Source organism: Rhinatrema bivittatum, chromosome 3 (genome assembly GCF_901001135.1).
Source record: "Rhinatrema bivittatum chromosome 3, aRhiBiv1.1, whole genome shotgun sequence".
NCBI lineage: Eukaryota > Metazoa > Chordata > Amphibia > Gymnophiona > Rhinatrematidae > Rhinatrema > Rhinatrema bivittatum.
The window spans coordinates 86867071-86888716 of NC_042617.1; the positions used below are offsets into that span (position 1 = coordinate 86867071).

Sequence of the window (21646 nt, forward strand, 5' to 3'; positions counted from 1 at the left end):
GGCGGCACATGAGAGTGCACAGAGGAAGGGGAGGGCATAGTGCAAGACAGGTGCCACAAGCGAGACACATATGAAAGGCTGGGAAGGTTTTAAGGAAAGGAAGAGCGAACCACCTGTTTTGAGAGGATGCTGTGACTTTGGGAGTGCGCATGTGAGTATGAGATAGGAGGATGTGCGTTTGGGAGTGTGTGTATGTAGATGAGAGAGGAGGCTGTGTGTTTATAGGGAAGTATGGCTGTGGGTCTGTATGAGAGAGGCTTTTGGTGGAGGGCAAAACTGCATGAGAGAGGCTGCAGTTGATGTGCTTATGAGGACAGTTGAAATAACATTTTATAAAACAAAGTATATTAAGGGGGTGCTTGAAAGCCAAGTAATGAGTGACTTGACAATGCAGCGTAGTCTGTAACCTTCCCCACTTCCCTTCCCAACGCATGAAGTTTATTGGGCTGTCCAATTACGGTCCATGAAAAAGTTGGCTACCCTACTCTAGGTGCCAGAACTGCTTCCAACTCAGCCACAACCAAACTCAAAGGCGCAAAGGGAAACTATCAGCTCAATTAAAAAAACAAAACAAAACTGCGCTAATTACAGACATCGCCCAGCTCAAGGGAACTAACAAAAACCGCTCCTATCCGAGTCTTTCACCGACCAACCCTCCTTCCTGCCCAATTCAAAAATGACAGCAGAGCAGCTCACACTCCGCCCACCAGTGGCAAAAAAAAAATTAAAAAAAAGTTTCTTCCGGGTGTTTGGGCGCCGACCGAAGCCCGGATGCTGTTCCACAGTCTGATTGGCTCTGGCATTTACCACTAGCGCGCCTCTAACTGACGTGGCACGACGATGTTATGCTAGTCAATGCGCCGCCCGCTGATTGGCTGACCGGGGAGGGTTTGCGCTGGGCTGCTGAGGTGGAGACCGGTAGAAGGGAAGATGAGGAGCCGAGGGGTGCACGGAACTCCGGCGTTGTTCGTGCTGTGTGCGGTGCTGCAGGGGACGGGCGGCAGCGACGCTAGAGCTCTTCCCTCCCTCAGCGATGATATCCCCTTCAGGCTCACCTGGCCCGGCCCCGAGGTCACTCTGGTGAGTGAAGGCAACTGCAGCTAACTGCATCAGTAACGGGGAGGCGGGGACGGGGTATGGGACATTAGAGGGGGGGAGGGGTTGTGCAGGGCAACCTGACTATATCCTGTTATTGTTAAGTTCTGCCAACTTTTTGTATTCTGTGTACATAAATTGTGTTGGTGAAGAGGAACTTTAAGCTCAATGTTTATGAGATTAAAATGTAGTACTTTCAATTTTTTTCATAACAAATGTGTGCTTGAGACCCGTTGCCTAACTAAAGTGACCGTGTGCAGTCTCATTCAGGCTTTACTGCTAAATATATAATTTATGTATTTGTCTTGAGAATGTGGAAAGTATGACGACTGGATGTGCTATAAATCTTTTAGTGTTCAGCATCTTGCAGATGGCAGCATATTTTATTTATTTTATTTATTTAAAATTTTTATATACCGGCATTCATGTTGCAAACACATCATGCCGGTTTACATATAACAGGGGTGTACAGTAAACAATTCAATAACCTATTTGTGTAGAAGGAAGCAGTTACAAATAACAAGGTAATAGAACTGGGAGGAGAGAAGAAAAGAAAGAGAATAACATTAGGTATAGGTATTTACATTAGTAATAACATTTTTACATGTGGAAGTGGTAGAATCTGGCTGAATAGAATTAATCGGTGTCCGGGAAAGCTTTTTTAAACAGCCAGGTCTTAAGTCTCTTCCTGAAGGTTGGGAGGCTGGGCTCCTGTCTAAGGTCCGGTGGGATGGAGTTCCATAGAAGGGGGCCGGCTGTTGAAAAGGCCCGATCTCTCAAGGTAATGTGTTTGGTAGTTTTGGCTGGGGGCACTTGAAGAGATCCTCTGAGTGTGTCTCTTGTTGGTCTGGAGGAGTTATAAATTTGGAATGGGACTTGTAAGTCGAGTGGGGTGTGTTGATGGATGGTTTTGTATATTATGGAAAGAGATTTGTAGAGGATTCTAAAGTGAACAGGCAACCAGTGGAGATCTTTTAGGATTGGAGATATATGGTCCCTCCTCCTGGAGTTTGTCAGTAATCTTGCCGCAGCGTTTTGTAACATCTGGAGGGGTCTAGTATAGGAGGAAGGTAGGCCCAGAAGGATAGAGTTACAGTAATCGATCTTAGAAAAAATGATAGCTTGTAGAATGGTTCTGAAGTCCTGAGTGTGGAAGAGTGGTCTAATTCTTTTCAGAACTTGGAGTTTGTGGAAACAGTCCTTGGTGGTTCTGTTGATGTAAGCTTTAAGGTTCATCCGGTTATCAATTAATACTCCTAGATCTCTCACCTGTGTAGTAGTTGGGATAGTTGGAGGATTAGAGATGGCATTATTATCTGGGGAGATGAGAAGCAGTTCTGTTTTAGAGGAGTTTAAAACTAGGTTTAGGTTAGCCAGGAGATGTTTAATTTCGAAGAGACAGATATTGGGTGAATACATTCTGGTTGTAATGCTGAATGTTCTACTAGGTCTGTGACAGGTGGTAATATTTTTCTATTTGTCCTCTTCTTTCTCATGTACAAGCTCTTGAGAAATGTTAAGGGAAACTTTTATTGTGTAGGCTGTAATAGTTCATAATGTTGCTGTGTTCTCCACCAACACATAGCTGGTTTGATGCATTTCTATGATGTTAGGGTGCCAAGATTTGCTTAGGAGTGAGCTCCAGCCAAAGTGACAACTAGCTACACTAAAATTATCTTTTAGTTGAGAAGAACTTTAGAGAATGAGAAGTTTCCTGTAAATCAGGTGACTGGTTGCCCTTCAAGAAAAATGGAACAGTGTTTGCATCTAGGTTTCTGAAATGCTGTAGCACGATTTATATGTAAGAACTTTTTGGAAGATTGGAATGTTACCAAGTGTCATGTAAAACTTTAGACATAAGAATCTTCACCCATAAACTCAAGGAACAAACTTTTAGTTAAATCCATTTTATTTTTAGAACTCTGATATAATCAGGGAGGTGCAAAGTAAAAACAGACATTAATTTCTTATGTTCTTATAACATAGCTTTAACTTGTTATACAGCAGGATTGTGTAAAGGCATTCTTCACAGAGCTTATGTACCGAGAAGGGTAGAGCTTTGTGGAATAGTTGTAGGAATGTCAGGAGGAGATGCTAGTGGAGTGCCTCCTGGGGAAAAAATCATCTTCAGAAGGACAGGATGTAAAGGTGCAGAGAAAAGAGGAAAGGGTAGGAGGATGAGCTAGAGATAGACCACCTCTTCTCAGTTCACTCTTTTCTGTTCACTCCTGTTTGAATGGATTGTAAAATGCATGGGGTTGAAATGTGGAGAGAAGTAGAGACATTCAAAGCCTTGAAAGAGAAATATTTGAGTTGAATATAGAAATGTGAATGTGACACTAGCAAAGGGGAAGTGGATGCAGCAGAGCAATGTAACACTGTAACAGTAGCCTTACTGACTAACTCCACACCAAATTCCCAACTTCACTGCCATTTGAAATCTGAATTATAAGATGCTATTTGGTTTCTAGTCCACTTTATGTAATGGCTGCCTCCAAAAGCTGTGTTCATTGTGTCTGTAGCATCCCTGGTTGGCCTCCAGAATGGAGCCCAGATCTCTTGCATCAATGAGCCATTGAGCCAGCCTGTCTCTTGTACGTTATACAAGAGATGAAAGGATGGGGTACCTGCAGGAGTTGTTGCTTTTGGTGTCTGGTGAGTTTGGTCTGTTTTGGCATTTGAAAAGTAAAAGTGGATTAAATATTAAGATAACTTTATGCTGGAGTGCTTGTCATGCTTTAGTGTGTGCCCAGTGAGCCATTGTAATTGCATCTCAGAAATTACAAGCCAATGGTAGGAAGAAAGTATGCTGTATTTATGGGTGTGATCCTATGAGCTGTAGGCCACTAGCACAGGCGTGCACGGCCATTTCATTCCAGGAAATGAAGCTTTATTGATGTAGCAACATGTCTCAGTTCTCACTTGGGAAAGCCTCTGAATTGGACGGTGCTTATTGCTTGCTTTTTTTTTTTTTTTTTTTCCTTCCTGTAAGGACCTGGGTTTTAAATGTATTTTGCACACCAGTGTTCTTTCTAGCGCATTGATAGAGATATGTGAGAAATATGTCCAGTTTATCAGTTTGCTGCCTTCACATTTTTCTGCTTCTTTATGTACGTTTCAGTTTCTTTGCAAACTGTTGATAATTTGTTTTCTAGAGTGTGAAATAGCCCTTGATAGTACAGAAATCTACATTCCCTGTACGTACCTGGGTCAGTCCAGACTCCTGGGTTTATTCATCTGTGCCAGTAGATGGAGACGGAGAAAGTAAAACTGGCACTGCATTATATACATTGATATCAACTGCAGTTCCTTAGTATTTCTGTTTCCAGCAGATGGTGGCTGATGAAAAAAACCTGCAGTTTGATCCAGTATTTTTTTCCTTGGTTGTTATTGAGCCTTCCTCCCAAGGGTCGGGGTTCCTCATGAAGGATCCTTACCATGTTTGGTTGAGGCGGATGGGCTGGGGGTTGGCGACCCTTTTGTACACCTGATCCAGGGGTTACCATGAGGTGTAAAAGTGGTGGTCCAGATCACTCCCCTTCATGAGGTCACTTGAGTGATTTGGATTTTTTGTATTGGCTCTAATATTCCTCACTTTCCTCTCCTTTCATTAACTTGCTGAATTGAGCTGGACAGCTCTCTTCAGTGTTTGGAGCAGGAAGTCCAACTGAGGTTTTTGTTTTCAATTTATTTGTTAGTTAAAAAAAAACAAACTAAAAATCTTAACAGCCTATGGAGAGCAGGTAGGAGTAGTAAGGAAGAAGACTCCCCCCCCCCCCCCCCTTCATGGTTTTTTGGGGCTCCTTTCTTCGGGGGTTCACTGTCTTTTTTTTTTTTTTTTACCTGATATTTGTTTTCCTGCTGCGGCACCACTATGGTAAGGGGGTTGAGCTGCTGCGCGGCTAAATCACAGCGGTCTTTGTTCTGCATGCATCTCGGGTGGGGAGGGACCCTCTGATCTCCCTACTCCTGCGAAACAGAAACAAATCGCACCTGCACCTCCGACTACAGGCTGGAGCAGTGCAGCACATGTGCAGCTTCCTGATGCTCTGACCGTGAGAACGGTGGCCATCTTGGATCCCCTGGCGGTCGGGCCTACTCATATGGGGCCCACAGGGGATCTCCCTTCTGCACTTTCCCTGGTTCTCCCGGGTCCCATTGAGGGACAGGGGAGTCTGGTGAGTTTGGTCTGTTTTGTCATTTGAAAAATAAAAAATCCTAGGTATGGGGCGAAGTCCCATACCTGCGGGTCAGGATAGTTTGAGACTCCATTCTCGCCTGAGTTCATGCTTTTGATGCATAGGGCCTTTGTGGCACAGCAGGACGGTTTTGGGTTCCACCGGGGCAGTCAAGAACCTCCCGCTTTGGTCTCTGAGTCAGGATTGGGACCGCTTGGGTCTGGGCCATTGCAGACCTCTTCAGTTGTGCTGCAAAGCACATCAACCATCAGGGGGTTGCGTTTGCCTAGTATGGCTTTGCGGGCGGAGGCCTGCCACCTGGGGGCGCCACTCTCTGAGAGCTGGGAGGCGGATTTGGACACGGCTGTTACGTAGCGGGATGATGTCAATCCAGGGCTGGCAGCGGAGAGTGATGACCTCAAGATTCTTCGATTTGTCCCGCAGAGAGGAACTGGCCCTGCACATTCCCCAAGTTGTGGAGGAGCTAGGTCTCAGCCTCCTCTTGGCGACTCTCGCAAGGACGGAGCAGATCCAGTATTAGAGGGCATGCAGAGCCCTCCTTCTGGGTTTCCATATCATGAGACCATTAAAAAGTTGGTGGACCAGGAGTGGGATAACCCGGACATTGGATTGTGAGTCGGCAGAGCTATGGCCAAAGATTTATACCTTGCCGGAGCAAGCCCTGGAGCTATGTGCACTCCCTAAGGTGGACGCTGCAGTCTCAGCCATCACAAAGAAGACGAACGTTCCAATAGCGGGAGCAGCAGCACTGAAGGATGTTCAGGACCGCAAGCTGGAGGTCCATCTCAAGCAGATTTTTGAGGTCTCGGCTTTGAGATCCACGCGGCTATTTGTTCCAGCTTCATGCTAGGCACAGCGTTCCCAGGAGGGTCAGGCATCTGGTGGTATGCAAGGTGCTCAGGCGGACAGGTTGGAAGCTGCAATAGCTTTTGTGGCAGACTCCTTATACGATGTGTTCCAGATATCTTCCTGCATTATTTCCACAAGGTGTCTCTTATGGCTCCATAACTGGTCAGCGGAAGTTTCGTCTAAGTTCCAGCTGGCATCTCTGCTGTTCAAAGGTCGACTCTTATTTGGTGAGGAGCTGGATCAGCTCGTGAAGCAATTAGGTGACATTAAGATGCATTGATTGCCGGAGGACAAGCCTAAGGCAGACGGAGTTTTCCTCCACCTCTGTGTTTTTGGGACAGTCTAAGGTCTTGGCGACCGCAGAGCACATCAGCGAACAGAGGCCTTTGTCATCTCGCAGTCAGTCTTGGGAGCATTCCTTTCGAGGAGGATGTCGGCCCTTCAGAAGCTCCATCAATGGAGGATCCTCAGGTTTTAAATCAGCACAATGAGGCGAGGCTGGCCCACTCCACCATTCCTTTTTATAGAGGGGGGGGGTCGGCTGGCTTGTTTTTAGGAGGCGTGGGCCAGAATCAGTGAGTACTCAGCGTCATAAGGGCCAGTTACACCTTAGAATTTGCTTGGCCCATCCGCGACCTGTTCCTAATCTCCCCCCTGCGGCTTGCTGCAGAAGCGCAGGGCAATGCGGGAGACTTTGCACAAGTTGCAGCGCTTGGGGGCCGCGGTTCAAGTGTCTTTGGTCGAACTCAGAACGGGTCGCTATTCCATTTACTTTGTGGTTCCGAAGAAGGAGGGATCTTTTCGCCCCATTCTTGATTTGAAACGCGTTAATGCGGCGTTGAAAGTCTCCCGATTTTCGCATGGAAACATTGCAGTTGGTGATAACAGCTGTACACACCCAGGAGTTCCTGGCATCGCTGGATTTGACGGAAGCGTATCTTCACATTCCAGTTCACCAAGATCATCAACACTACCTAAGGTTTATGCTCTTAGGGCAGCACTTCCAGTTTCAAGTGCTCCCATTCGACCTAGCCACGGCACCTCATACCTTCACCAAAGTCATGGTAGTCGTAGCAGTGACGTTGCTGCATCAGGGAGTCCTCGTTCATCCTTATCTCGACGATTGGCTCATTCAGGTGAAGTCTGAGAGCAGTTGTCGTTCCGCCGTACAGACGGTGCTTCGGACTCTGCGGTCACTAGGCTGGGTAGTGAATTTGGCCAAGAGCCACCTAACCCCGTCTCAAACTCTGGAGTATCTGGGGGTGCGTTTTGACACAAGCCAAGGCAGGGTCTTTCTGATGGAGGAGAGAGTGCGCAAACTACAGACTCAGGTTCAGTGATTGTCACAGTTGCATGTCCCCAGAGCTTGGGATGTTTTGCAGGTCCTCGGTTTGATGACTTCCATACTAGATCTGGTGTCGTGGGCCCTTTGCTCATATGCATCCACTTCAGAGAGCTCTTTTGGCTTAGTGGAGTCTGTTGGAGAAGTTTCACCAGCCTGTCCCTCTCTCTCCTTTGGCTAGGGAAAGTCTGACTTGGAGGCTGCAGACACCCAACCTCAAGCAGGGGAGGGGGCACATTGGAAGTCCCAGATTGGACGATCCTGACAATGGATGCCAGTCTCTCTGGATGGGGAGCAGTATGTCAGAGACAAGCGGCCCAGGGCACCTGGTCGGCCGAGGAGGCTTCTTGGTCTATCAATCGCTTGGAAGCCAGGGCGGTGCATTTAGCATTACTTGCTTTTTGGCCTTTAGTTTGAGGGCTTTGGTGTGAGTTTTTTCAGACAATGCGACAGCTGTAGCCTACATCAACAGACAGGGGGACACCAAGAGCCATTCAGTATCTCTGGAGGTTCAGGAGCTGATCCTTTGGGCGGAACAGCACCTGGTTCAAATAATGGCATCACATATCGCAGGAATCGAACATGTTCAAGTGGATTATCTGTCACACTCTCCTCGATCCAGGAGAATGGGGGTTGTCGGACAGAGCGATGCGGCTCATTTGCAAGAAATGGGGCTGCCCTCATGTCAATCTGATGGCGACGTGCCACAATGCGAAGTCTCCTCGTTTTTTTTTCAGCAGACGGAGGAATATGGAGCCTAGGGAGTAGATAATCTGGTGTTACCTTGGCCACAGGGAGTTCTCCTATATATTTTCCCCCATGGCCACTGGTGAGAGAGGTCTTACGGAGGATAGAGAAACATCTGGGGGAGGTAGTGCTGGTGGCCCCGGGTGGCTGCGTCGTCCATGGTTCGCAGATCTGGTAAACCTTGTGGTAGAGGTCCTGTTGTGGCTCAGTCACCTCCCTTGCCTTCTGCTGCAGGGCCCCGTATTTTCTGACCAGGCAGATTGCTTTTGTCTAGCGGCTTGGCTTTTGAGAGGAGGCGTTTGAGGTCGAGGGAGTACCCAGTCAAGACGAAGTCCACCTCTTTATCTTATGTCCGCATCTGAAAAGTATTCGAATCCTGCTGTGTGACTAAGAGTGCAGGCATTATGGACTTCACTGCCCCACGTCTTGTCTTTCCTTCAGGAAGGCTTGGTCAAGAGCCTCGCTTTCAATTCTCTTAGAGTCCAAGTGGCGGCTTTGGCTTGTTTAAGAGGAAAGGTGGCTGGTTACTGCTTGTCTTCTCATCCTGATGTGATCAGATTTATTCGAGGAGTCAAGAATTTGCACCCTTCTGTGAGGAGAATTTGCCTCCTTGCCACCTCAATCTGGTCCTTCGGGGTTTGTGTGGGGCCCCGTTCGAACCTATCTGCAGGGCGACTCTTAAAGATTTGACTCTAAAGGTTGTTTTCTTGGTAGCCATTTGCTCTGCGTCGAGATCCATTTCTTCACGTATTGGAAATAGGTGTGTCTTTGCAGACAGTGGCATCTTTTCTCCTGAAAGTGGTATCCGCCTTCCATGTTAATCAGTCTGTAGAGAAATGCTGGCCTTTCCGGATTTGGGAGCTTCTAAGTCTAATGCTCGAGAGCTTAGACTGCTGGACATCCATAGAGATTTTAGAAGGTCTAATCATCTTTTCATTTTGTGGAGTGGTCCGAAGTTTCCAAGACTACCATTGCAAGATGGCTTAAGGAGGCTATTGGCTCCGCTTACATCCTTAAGGGTAAACCAGTTCTGGAAGGCTTGAGGGCCCATTCCACTCTCTCAGGCAGCCTCTTGGGCAGAGGCTTACTTGGTGTCACCACAGGAAATTTCTAGAGCGGCAACTTGGAAGTCTCTGCATACTTTTGCGAGGCATTATCGGCTGGATGTGGAGGATCGGGAGACTGTCTTTTGGCGAAGGCAGTTTACGAGCGGGACTCTCCAGGTCCCACCTGTTTAGGGAGCTTTGGTACATCCCAGGAGTCTGGACTGATCCGGGTATGTACAGGGAAAGGAAAATTTGGTTCTTACCTGCTAATTTTCGTTCCTGTTGTACCACAGATCAGTCCAGAACCCGCCCAAACATTGAGGAGGGTGGAGAGTCGTCCGCTCAATTGATGTAGATTATAGATATCAGAAGTTTGTTTCATCAGTTTATATTGAAATGTTTTTTACGGTTTAGCTTGGGTACAGATCAGTACTGAGGAACTGAAGGTGGCATCAATGTATATAAAGTAGTGTCAGTTTTACCTTCTCTGTCTCCATCTGCTGGCAAAGGTGAATAAACCCAGGAGTCTGGACTGATCTGTTGTATTACAGGAACAAAAATTAGTAGGTAAGAACCAAATTTTCCTTTTAAATTTGCAGCAGTTGCACAATTATACTGCATTTTTACTGTGACTAAAGTTTACAAGATTCCTAACAGCAGTAGGATCTGCTTATCATTACAAGTTTCCATATGCAAAAAAAGCTTCAGTCTCTTCTTTTTTTTTTTTTGTGTGTGTTCTGCTTACAGCCTACAACTGGTGTCCTGTACAAAGAAGATAATTATGTCATCATGACAACAATACATAAAGAAAAGTACAAATGTTTGCTTCCATTACTGGCAAATGAAAACGAGGTATGTCTGAATAAACACAGTATAGGTAACTGGTAGTGCAGACCCAGATGCAACAGCTTTCTAGGTTTGGGTGCTCAGGAAGACAAAATGCTAATGTGTACAGATTATTTTACATGAAAGCTTTTGGATTTAGCTTTTAGATGTAATTACTGTCTTTTTTTTCTAAATCTGAGCTCAAGGTGACCTACAAATTCAGGTACCTTTTGGTAAGTACCTGTCCAAGAAGGCTTATAGTCTGAGGTTGATATTGAAAACGGTTTGTCTGGATAATTTTTTTTAGTTATTCTGAGATTTCAATTTCCCACCTCACCGACTTGCAAAATTTTACTCTGGTAACTTTTTACCTCAGAAACTTAGCTGAATAAAAATAGGTTGGGAAAGAGATATTCTAGGTGCATATCCTAAATTTAACCGGGTGGTGCTGATATTTAGCACTTTCCAGATAAGTTTAGAAGGGTAATTCTAGTTGGGTAAATTAGTCATATAGTTACCCAGGTAAGTCATGGGTAACTTTACCATGATCTGCTTAAAACAGTTATCACCTCACGGAGTCAGTCCGAAATTCCTAACGGATTGCCTGTTTTAAGCAGATCGTGGTGAGTGGTGAATTACTATTGGAGGCATATGAGAAATCGGCATTTGATGGCTGTGAGAAACTTGTTGAATTTAAACAGTGGACTTTTGAGAAAAATATGAGACGTCTTAACTTCAGAGAAATAGTTCCCATAAAGTAGTGGTGGTGGACATGAACGGGTGTTTAACAGCGGTGGATTAATATATGTACAAGTTGGAGAAGTCAGCTCAGAGATGAGTTTGCAGTGTTAATTAACCCCTGAGGAAGCTTAAATGTGAAACAAGGCACCTTGTAGGATGATCTATCTACATATTGAGGATCTGAGGGGAGAATTCACCTGAAGAAGGGTGATTAATCTACACACTGAAGATTTGAGGGGAGTATTCTCCTGAGTGTTTGTACTGGTAAAATCAGCAAGTGAAAAGATACAGTGATAGATGATAACACTGACTCTCCTAAAGAAAAATATTGGGAATAGTTGGGATTATTTTATATGGGGGGTTGAGTGAATGTGATGGATGAATGGGGTATGTTTTAATAAGTGTATTTGGGTGACACTGGCATGTCCTATTGGTGAATATATGTTGGAAAATGTATAGGATGTGATGCTAATGATATGTAAAATGTACATTTTTATAATGTAATTTAAATAATAAAGTTACATGATATATAATGTGTGTATATGTTCTATCTTTGAGGTGATACAAGATGTTTTGAAAATTGTTTTGTACAAGCTAATAATGATTGTGAGGGTCCCTGTTGTGTGTAAATTTTCTTTTTTATTTTAGCCATTTATTTATCATTTTCATATTGACAATGCAAGAAGCATCTTGCCCAGATATGAGTGCAACATATAGGAAAAAAAAGTCGAGCAAAGGAATGTAGGCAAAACAATATGCTCACTCTCTATATGCCCTCGGTACAATACAGGGGAATCGTAGAGAAACAAAGGAATACAGTGGCTTGCAAAAGTATTCATCCCTCTAAAACGCTGGCAGATTTGTGTGGATTACAAATGACACTAACACAGATTGCTCCAGTCAGTATTTTTATTGCAAACCAGTATTCACTTAAAGTAAAATTTCAGTCACAATCCATTTTCTCTGCATTTTTTGTAAAATAAAATAAAAAATGGAAATTTCTGATTGCATAAGTATTCAACCCCTGTGCTGTGGAACCTCCAAGTTTACATATGAAACATATTTCCCTAACAATTGGCTTACAATTGGCCTCTACCTGTGAATCAATAAAAAAGGTTAGCTTTTCTGGATAAAAGACCCCCTAATTCCAGTACCACTGGTCAGATTTCAAATCTGAAGGAAACCTGTGAAAGTGAAGACCAAAGAGCATTCTAAGAAAACTAAAGATAGTTATAGATGTGCACAAGATAGGAAAAGGCTACAAAATAATATCTAAGTGCTTGGATATCCCAGTGAGCACTATTGGATCAATTGTGAGGAAATGGAAGCTGCATCATACCACCCCGACACTGCCTAGACAAGGCCGTCCCTCAAAACTTAATCAGAACGAGGAGACTTGGGAGGGAAGCCACCAACAATCACTTTGAAGGAGTTACAGAGTTCAGTGGCTGAGACTAGAGGGGATGTTCACCAGTCAACCATATCAAGAGCTCTGCATACAACTGGCCTGCATGGGAGGGTGGCTAGAAAGAAACCTTTACTGAAATAAAACCACATCAAAACACATCTGGAGTTTGCCAGAAAGCATCAGAGTGACCCAGCTGAAATGTGGGATAAGGTTCTGTGGTCTGAGGAGTCAAAAATTGAGCTTCTTGGCCAAAATTGAAAATGCTATATATGGCACAAACCTAACAGTCCCATTCCTCAGCAAACACCATCCCAACAGTAAAGTGTGGGGATGCTTTTCCTTGATGGGGACTGGGAAGCTTCTTAAAATTGAGGGACGGATGGATGGTGCAATACATAGGGAGATACTGAAAGACAACCTGCTTCAATCTACTAAAAAAAAAAACAAAAACAAAATTTGGGAGAAAGTTCACCTTTCAGCAGGATAATAACCTCAAGCACAAGGCCAAAGCAGCACAAGAGTGTTTTAACAACAAAAATGTAAATGTTCTACTATGGCCAAGTCAAAGTCCAGATCTCAAAATCTGTGGCCTATTTGAAAATTGCAGTACATAAGCATCATCCAACTAACCTGAACAACCTGGGGCAAATCTGCCAGGAAGAATGGGCAAAAATCATTCCCAAACAGTGTGTAAAGCTGGTAGAAACTTAATCCAACAAACTTAAAGCTGTTATTGCAGCAAAAGTTTGTTTCTTAGAAGTACTAGTTTGAAGGGGTTGATACTTACTTCTCTGCATTTTTTTGTAAAATAAAATTTAAAACTGAAAAAGGCTGCTTGCATAATGAATTTTAATTTTGAAAATTTTTACTTTAAGAGTATACTGGTTTGCAATATACATAATGTCTGGAACAATCTGTATATGTGTCATTTGTAATCTACACAAATCCTGACCTTTTTAGGGAGTCTAATACTTTTGCAAGCCACTGTATGTATCTAATAATAAGCTAGAGGAAAGCATAGCAAAATACTTGTCTCGAACAGCCATGTTCCCAGAAATTAGTGTAAGATTTGAGGGTCATTCTGTTATCAAGAAAAATACACAATTTCTAGGTTCATAGAAGATATACCTATCATTGGAGAACTAACAAAACATTTAAGATACTGTAAAATAACATTTTCCCCAGATGTTTTGAAATGTCATGAGACTATAAATAGATGAGATGGATATAAAGTACAGCATATCTTTTATATTTACTGTAACATACTATTCTCTGTTTTATTTCTGACTAGTTTTTGTTTATGTATGTGATAATTTTAAGTCATTATGAGTTTTGGTTTTTTTTTTTTTTGATATAACAAATTTAAAAAATAAAAAGATCTCTAACCTCTTGATGCATTTTGGAGGAATAATTTCCACCTGTTCTTAGTTTGTTTACACAAATTGGGGGAATAGCTGTATTCTCTCACCTATAAACAAAACATCTTTATGTGGAAAAATAATCTCATAAGCATCTTTATCAGACAAAAAAAAAAGAAAGAAATCAGTATTCCCTGTACATACCTGGATCAGTCCAGACCGTGGGTTATGCCTCCCTTCCAGCAGATGGAGACAGAGAAAAACTTTGAGGGCGCTCTCTATTTACCTGGTGCGCCCTCTGCGTCCCTTCAGTATTTCTCTGTCTCCAGCAGATGAAGGTTGCAGAACCTGCGGTTCCCTTTTCAATTTGTATAGGATAGGAATTTTCAGGAGAATTTTTCTCTTCCTTCCTATTAAATTAAGTGGATCAAGTGTTAAAAAAAAAGTGAGTTTTGTTATTTTCTCATTAGGTCTTGTTTAGACTTGCATTTTGAACCTGCATTGTTTTTTAAGATCTCTTAAGTCTCTGGTAAGTCCGGGGACATTTTTTTCCTAGGTGGATTTCCTGGCTTGCGGGGTGCAAGCTGTTGGTCCAGCCTCTCCCCCTGCTCTACGACCGGCTGCCCTGAGATGTTGTATTCCTCGGGGCAGCACTAGCTGAGATGCTGCATTCCTCAGCTTACTTGTTAAAAAAAAAAAAAAAAAAATACAGTGCGGTCTTCTGTTTCTTTTGGAGTGAGGTTTCAATTGCTCTTACCTACTCCTGCCAGGCTCCGGGGGTGTTTTCTGCTGGCTTTAGCCTTTAGCCTCCCCCATGCCACGATCCTCGCGATGTTCAGCCTTCGGGGAGCCCGGGATGCGGCTCTCCCACGAGGGCATTTGCTCCAGCTGCCTTCCCGGTGGGGAGGGGTCTTCAGGGCTGCCGATCGATCCAGCCTGTGCTCTCAGGCATGGCTGCAGTCAGGAGGGTTGGTGCCGAGCGCGGGGACGGCGGCCATTTTGAATTCTGATTCAGCTGCTGCAACGCAGCCAAATAGCAGCCCGGATGCCGATTTTTCACTACCACCACCCGTTTTAACTCCTGTTAAACCGCCAGTCTCTAGAGCAGAACCAGGAGACAGTCCAATGGGTCCTGCTCTTGCCCCTGACCCCTCAAATGCTTTATCAACTTATTTTGTTCTTTTGTTGCACAGAGCTTACCTGGCCAGCATTTCTCAGCCAGGGGGTTCAGCTTCAGGCCCCCCTCCTCCGAAGGTGATTAGATTGCAAGGTTCACAGGATGCTTCAGGGGTTCCTCAGGGATTCTCCCGGGTTCGAGTGGTCCCCAATCCGGTCCTGCCTGCTCCTCCTCCTGCTGCTGCTCCTCCTCCTCCCACTGATCCTGATCGGGACCAAGATGATCCTGCTTCTTACATGCAGGTGGAAGGGGATGATCCCAGAGTCTTGAGTCTCTTTCAGAGAGATGAGCTAGACCCCCTTATTCCCCATGTCCTGGCAGAGTTAGATATTGATGTGCCGCAGGGACCTCCAAGGGTGATCCCATCCTAGCAGGGCTACGCCCTCCAGCAAAGATTTTTCCTTTTCATCCCATGCTACTACAATTGCTGTCCAAAGAATGGGATGCTCCAGAGGCTACTCTGCGGATAGGAAGAGCTATGGATAAGCTTTATTCTCTTCCTGATGAATTCCTGGAGCTCCTCAAGGTGCCCAAGGTGGATGTGTCAATGACGGCGGTCACGAAGCGAACTACCATTCCTGTGACGGGAGGGGCAGCCCTGCGGGACCTACAGGACCGCAAGCTGGAAGTATACCTCAAGAGAATCTTTGAGGTTTCAGCCTTGGGAGTCAGAGCTGTGGTATGTAGCTCCCTCATGCAGAGAGCAGCTCTTCGATGGGTGCAACAGCTGCTCAGTACGCAAGAACTACCACCGGCTGAAGCCCAACAGGCAGAACGCCTAGAGGCGGTGATAGCTTATGGGGCGGATGCTCTCTATGATCTCAGAGTGCTGGCTAGGTCTATGGTATCAGCAGTCTCGGCTAGACGCCTTCTCTGGCTCAGTGACTGGTCAGCAGACTCTTCTTCGAAGATTCAGCTGGGATCTCTCCCCTTTAAAGACAAATTATTGTTTGGTGAGGATTTAGAGCAGATCAAATCTGTGGGAGAAGGTACATAAACTTCCAGAAGACCATGTCAGGAATTCCAGGACATTCAGTTCTTCCAGGAATCGTTTCCGGGGCCAGCGGCATTTTCGTCAGGCGAGGCCTGTCTCATAGAGACCTCCTTCTTTAAGTCACAATCCTGGTCCCATTCCTTTCGTGGCCGTAGAGCCTCTCGGGATGGATTACCACAAATCTCCGCTTCAAAATCCATACGATGAAGGATCGTTGGCCCACTCCTCACCTCCCCGGATAAGGGAACGTCTCTCCCTGTTTTACGAGGAGTGGGTCAAAAGTACATCGGACTGGTGGGTTCTGGATATTCTACAGCATGGTTACGCTTTAGAGTTTGCTTAGCCCCTAAGAGACAGGTTCCTTTTTTCCCCCCTGTGGTTCACTGAAGAAACAACGCATTGTGCATCAGACTCTCAACAGACTTCTCGACCTGGGAGCCATACTCCCGGTACCCCCAAAGGAACATGGATTAGGCCACTATTCCGTTTACTTCATGGTCCCCAAAAAGGAAAATTCTTTCCGGCCGATCTTGGACCTCAAAACAGTCAAGGCCCTCAAGGTCCTACACTTCAGAATGGAAATGCTACGCTCCGTCATTGCGGCGGTACACGGCAGGGAGTTCCTGGCGTCCTTGGACCTCACAGAGGCTTATCTCCTCATCCCCATCCACAAGGATCATCAGTGTTTTCTCCACTTCAAAATTATCGGCCAGCATTTTCAGTTTCAGGCCCTGCCTTTTGGCCTGGCAACCGCTCCCCACACCTTCACCAAAGTGATGGTGGTGGTGGCAGCGGCCCTACGGAAAGAGGGAGTCCTGGTCCATCCCTATCTGGACGACTGGCTCATCCGGGCTAAGTCCCAGGAGCTTTGCAGCCTGGTAGTCAACAAGGTGTTGTGCCTCCTAAGCTCTCTTGAATGGGTGGTCAATTTTGCCAAAAGCAGCCTCATTCCCTCTCAGACGCTGGATTTCTTGGGAGCACGCTTCGATACCAGGGTGGCCAAGGTTTTCTTTCGCCAGGATCGAGCACTCAGTCTCATTTCTCAGGTACAGCACCTCCGTTGCCTTACACTTCCCACAGCATGGGTTTATCTCCAAGTCCTGGGCTCAATGGCGTCAACTATAGACTTAGTTCCCTGGGCATTTGTGCATATGCGACCTTTGAGAGAGCGTTACTCTCTCATTGGAAACCAGTGTCAATTGAATTTCAAGCTCCCTTACCGCTATTGGAAGTAGCCAAGGTCAGCCTGGACTGGTGACTCAGTCTGGATAACTTGCTACAGGGAGTAGACTTGGAGATACCACAGTGGGTGATCATTACCACAGATGCCAGTCTCTCCGGCTGGGGAGCTGTCTGCCAAGTTCATTCGGCTCAGGGCAATGGACTCCAGAGCAAGCGACATGGCCGATCAATTGCCTGGAAACCAGAGCGGTTCATCTCGCGCTGAAGCATTTTCACCCCCTAGTGCAGGGCAAGGCAGTACGGATACTGTCCGACAACGTGACCACGGTGGCATACATCAATTGGCAAGGGGGAACGAAGAGTCTGCATGTCTCTCGGAAAACAGACAAGCTAATGGCATGGGCGGAACAACACCTATCCCTCCTGGCAGCATCCCACATTGCAGGAGTGGTCAACCTACAAGCGGATGTCTTGAGCCGTTGTCGCATAGATCCCGGAGAGTGGGAACTTTCCGAGGAAGCCACAGCATTTCTCGTCAACCGGTGGGGGACTCCCCATCTGGACTTGATGGCCACTCAGATGAATGCGAAAGTTCCACGCTTCTTCAGTCGCAGAAGGGAACATGGAGCGGAAGGAGTGGATGTGCTGGTGCTTCCCTGGCCCCACGACATCCTGCTTTATGTATTCCCACCATGGCCTTTAGTAGGAAAGGTACTACGGAGGATAGAGGTCCACCGTGGAGCTGTGACTTCTAGTGGCATCGGAATGGTCTCAAAGGCCGTGGTTTGCGGACCATGGCCTTTGAGTCAACCTCGCAGTGGATGGCCCGCTTCACCTGGGACATCTTCCAAATCTCCTGCACCAGAGTCCAGTATTTTTCGACCAGGTAGATCGCTTCTATCTTGCTGCCTGGCTTTTGAAAGGTGGCGACTGAGGAGAAGATGCTACCCGGAGGCAGTCATCTCTACCCTCCTACAAGCCAGGAAAGCTTCTGCCTCCATCTCTTATGTCAGGGTATGGAAAGTTTTTGATTCCTGGTGTAACGAGATAGAGGTTAATCCTCGTCGAGCTTCATTAACTCAGATTCTCTCCTTCCTGCAGAAGGGTCTAAGTAAGGGCTTGGTTTACAATTCTCTTCGAGTGCAGGTGGCAGCCCTCTTCTCCCTCATAGGTCGTTTGGAAGGAGCTCCTCTGGCTTCTCATCCCGACATCGTCCGGTTCTTGAAAGGAGTAAAACACTTGAAGCCTCCCGGCCATGCTGTGTGTCCCTCTTGGAGCCTGAACTTGGTTCTTCACGTTTTGTGCGAGTCACCTTTTGAGCCGCTGAAGAGAGCTACCCTCAAGGATTTAACTCTCAAGCCCGTCTTTATAGTTTCTATTTATTCTGCCTTCAGAATCTCGGAAATTCAAGCCTTGTCTTGTAGGGAGCCCTACCTCAGTTTCACAGATTTGGGAGTTTCCCTGAGCACAGTACCATCTTTTCTTCCCAAGGTGGTATCTCCATTTCATCTCAATCAGTCGGTGGAGCTTCCAGCATTTCCAGAAGAGGACTCCTGAGAACGTCGATGACTCGATGTTAAGCGCGTTCTCATTCGCTACCTGGAAGTCACCAATGCTTGTCAGACCACCTGTTTGTCCTCTGGAGCGGACCCAGAAGAGGGAACAAGGCCTCTAAGAACGCTGTAGCTCATTGGTGGAAAGACACAATCGCTTCAGCGTATGTCTGTACTGGTAGGTGGCATCCGGAATCGATAAAAGCACATTCTCTCCGTTCCCAAGCAACTTCCTGGGCAGAAAGCCAATCGGTCTCTCCTCAGGAGATTTGTAGACTGGCTACTTGGAAATCGTTGCACACTTTCGCATGTCACTATCATTTAAATTTATAACCTCCAATGTTTGGTTCGTTTTGGCAACCAGGTCAATCGAGCAGGGCTATCCCTATGTAGGGAAGCTTTGGTACATCCCACGGTCTGGACTGATCTGGGTACGTACAGGGAAAAGAAAATTATTCCTTACCTGCTAATTTTTGTTCCTGTAGTACCACTGATCAGTCCAGACGCCCGCCCTGGGGAATTAGTGGGTTGTCTTTGCAGAATTTTTTCCTCTATTCGGAACAGCCAGCTCGCCAGTTCAAAGCACCTATACAGAGTCTCGAATGCTTGTGCTTTCCATTTGCAAGTCTTTCCTCAAAGGCTTGTATTATCTCATATACCATGTACATAGTTAATATTGCTAACTCTGCAGTTTAGTTTTTGCTTGATCTATTCACCAGTTTGGTACGCTTTCAATTTTCTGCTTTGATATTCTTAATACTGAAGGGATGCAGAGGGCGCATCAGGTTAATAGAGGACACCCTCAAAGTTTTTCTCTGTCTCCATCTGCTGGAAGGGAGGCATAACCCACGGTCTGGACTGATCTGTGGTACTACAGGAACGAAAATTAGCAGGTAAAGAATAATTTTCTTTTTATAGCCCACTCAGAAATTTCATCAGATAGTCTGAACTGATTGTTTAGAGACATCAGTGGAAACTTAGAAATCTTTTTTTTTTTTCCCCCTTCTAAGAGAATAAACCTTATTCAATGGGGAACATCATCCAAGGGAATATGCAAAACTTAGTCATATACTTTTGTAAATAGCTCTTTTGAACCAATAACTAGTAGTGAAGGCAAACTAATAGCTCTCAAATTAAGTTGCCTCAATTTATTTTTACAGATGGATTAAGATAAGTCTTGTGCTACAGTCGCTTTAAGATTAGAAAACTCCACATTCTAAGACTGTCCACTGCCTAATTCTCCAGCTTGGCCTCCACAGACACAACCCACTTATGTATAGTACTTAAAGAGGAGTCTACATTAGAAATCTTTACATTCATGGCTTTCTCAAGTATCGCAATCACCTTCCATGTATACTTTAATCTTGCTGTCTAATATAGATGGATTTCAGAAACTGTATCATTTGCAAGATGTGATTCATTCTTGCACAGAAACCAGCAAAAGATGAGGGATTTCTGTAAGGCACCCCTCTTGCTTATAATTCACTCTTTGCATTTAGTAAGGCTAAATGTGACTCGTTGAATACGCAAAGAGAGCGCTTTTTCAAAAGAGAAGTTTGCTTTCTTTTGGGTTGTTGTCATGACTCCCTTGCTTCCTCCTAGTGGTTGACTTGCAAACTTCCAGATGCAGAATGGACTAGAATTTGTTCCACAGCATCAATAGGGCTGGTTATCCATGGACTCCTACAAGCAAATTATATAGTTATGCCATGGGGCTGATTCTGGCTTCCACACCAGTTCTATCCAATTAGTGGTAGGAAATTGAATAAATAGAAAACTGTGTCAATGCCATATTATCCTTTTTTGCCTTTTGCATTGGAATAGAGACTCTTAAAAGCAGTTTCCTCCAAATTGAGGTTCTGGCATTGTGCTTATTCTCTTGTCTTGCTATTAAAATTCTGGTTGCAATGTTTCCTGTTGTGAAGTAATTTCATATCCTTTAAGGCACTATAGAGAGCAGTGATAAGAAAAGGGTTGAGTGTAGGTAAGACATGAGGCGAGAGGCCTGCGTCTTGGTTTTAAGCAAGGAACTTTGTATGCTCATCTACCCAGAATGCTAGAGGACTAAAGAGGAAAGACATTAAAACTTGAGTTGAATAAGAAGTGATACCTGCAGGTTGACAGCTGAGTTATATTCTTAGAGCAATATAGAGGGAACAGCTACTTAGACTGGGTAGGCCAATTGGTTCCTATTTACAGTTATCTAACCTTTTGAGTCAGAAAAGGTTGAATCAGCCAGTTCCCTGTACGTACCAGGATCAGTCCAGACTGCTGGGTTATGCCTCCCTTCCAGCAAATGGAGTCAGAGAAAACTGAAAAAGGCACCACCCATATACCCTGGTGTGCCACCTGTGATCCCTCAGTATTTCTCTGACTCCAGCAGATTGAGAGAGCATAACCTAAGGTCCTGATCTCCTTTAAATTGGGAAGGGTTCCTCTGTCAGGTTTGATTTAAATTTATGGGGAATCCTCTGACTAGATCAATTCTTTAAAAAAAAAAAAAAAGAGAGAGCCTTAGCAGGCAAGGCAGGGCATTGCCCTATAGCTTTTTCCCGGAGTACTCTTGGTCTCCTGCCCGATGGGTAGGAGGGGGAGGATTCACCGGTGGGCCAGTCAAACTTCCCCCCCCCCCCCCCATCCATCTCCAGAGACGCTGCATTCCTCGGAGATACTTGTGGCAGAGAAGTTTTAATTCCTCTGCAGGCTCCATAGTTCTTTGTGTCAGTGAGAGTCTTCCACTGTGTGCTTATTAAAGTTAAAAAAAAAAAAGAAACTTTCTCAGAACAAGGAGAGAGAGAGAGATACAGAACGTGATAATTTCTCAAAGGTATTTTTATACAGTCCTGTTTGTCCCGCGCCTGCTTTACTCACCCGGGCCTCTGGAAGGGGTGGCTGGCCACCCGACCCCGTTTCGTGCCTTTATCGATGCCTAGGGGTGCCGTTTGCACCGCGTGTGGGGAGCCGTGATACCGGCTCTCTCGTGAAGGCCTCTGTTCCCGGTGTATTCCTGGGGGGCGAGGGGCCTTCGGCGGCCGGTTTCGGGCAGAGGAGCAGCCCTGCCGTGCCAGAAGGCTCACAGAGCTGCTTCACTCCCTCAGAGGCAGAGGCCGGACTCACTCCCGATCTCGGG

The 21646-nt window shown here is 45.5% G+C and overlaps 1 protein-coding gene across 4 annotated transcripts in view; it reads left to right on the top strand.

Annotated features, from left to right (window-relative positions):
- Nucleotides 1–760: 760 nt before the first annotated feature.
- Nucleotides 761–21646, top strand: part of ERLEC1 (endoplasmic reticulum lectin 1) — a 177236-nt gene continuing 156350 nt past the window's right edge. Inside the window, exons 1-2 of one of the 4 annotated variants that reach the window (XM_029593428.1) lie at nt 761–1080; nt 10026–10130. In XM_029593428.1, coding sequence (XP_029449288.1) covers nt 931–1080; nt 10026–10130 — 255 coding nt within the window. In that variant the 5' untranslated portion in view covers nt 761–930. The remainder of the gene's footprint in view (nt 1081–10025; nt 10131–21646) is intronic. The other 3 variants (XR_003855372.1, XM_029593427.1, XM_029593425.1) reach the window with 3 other exon arrangements.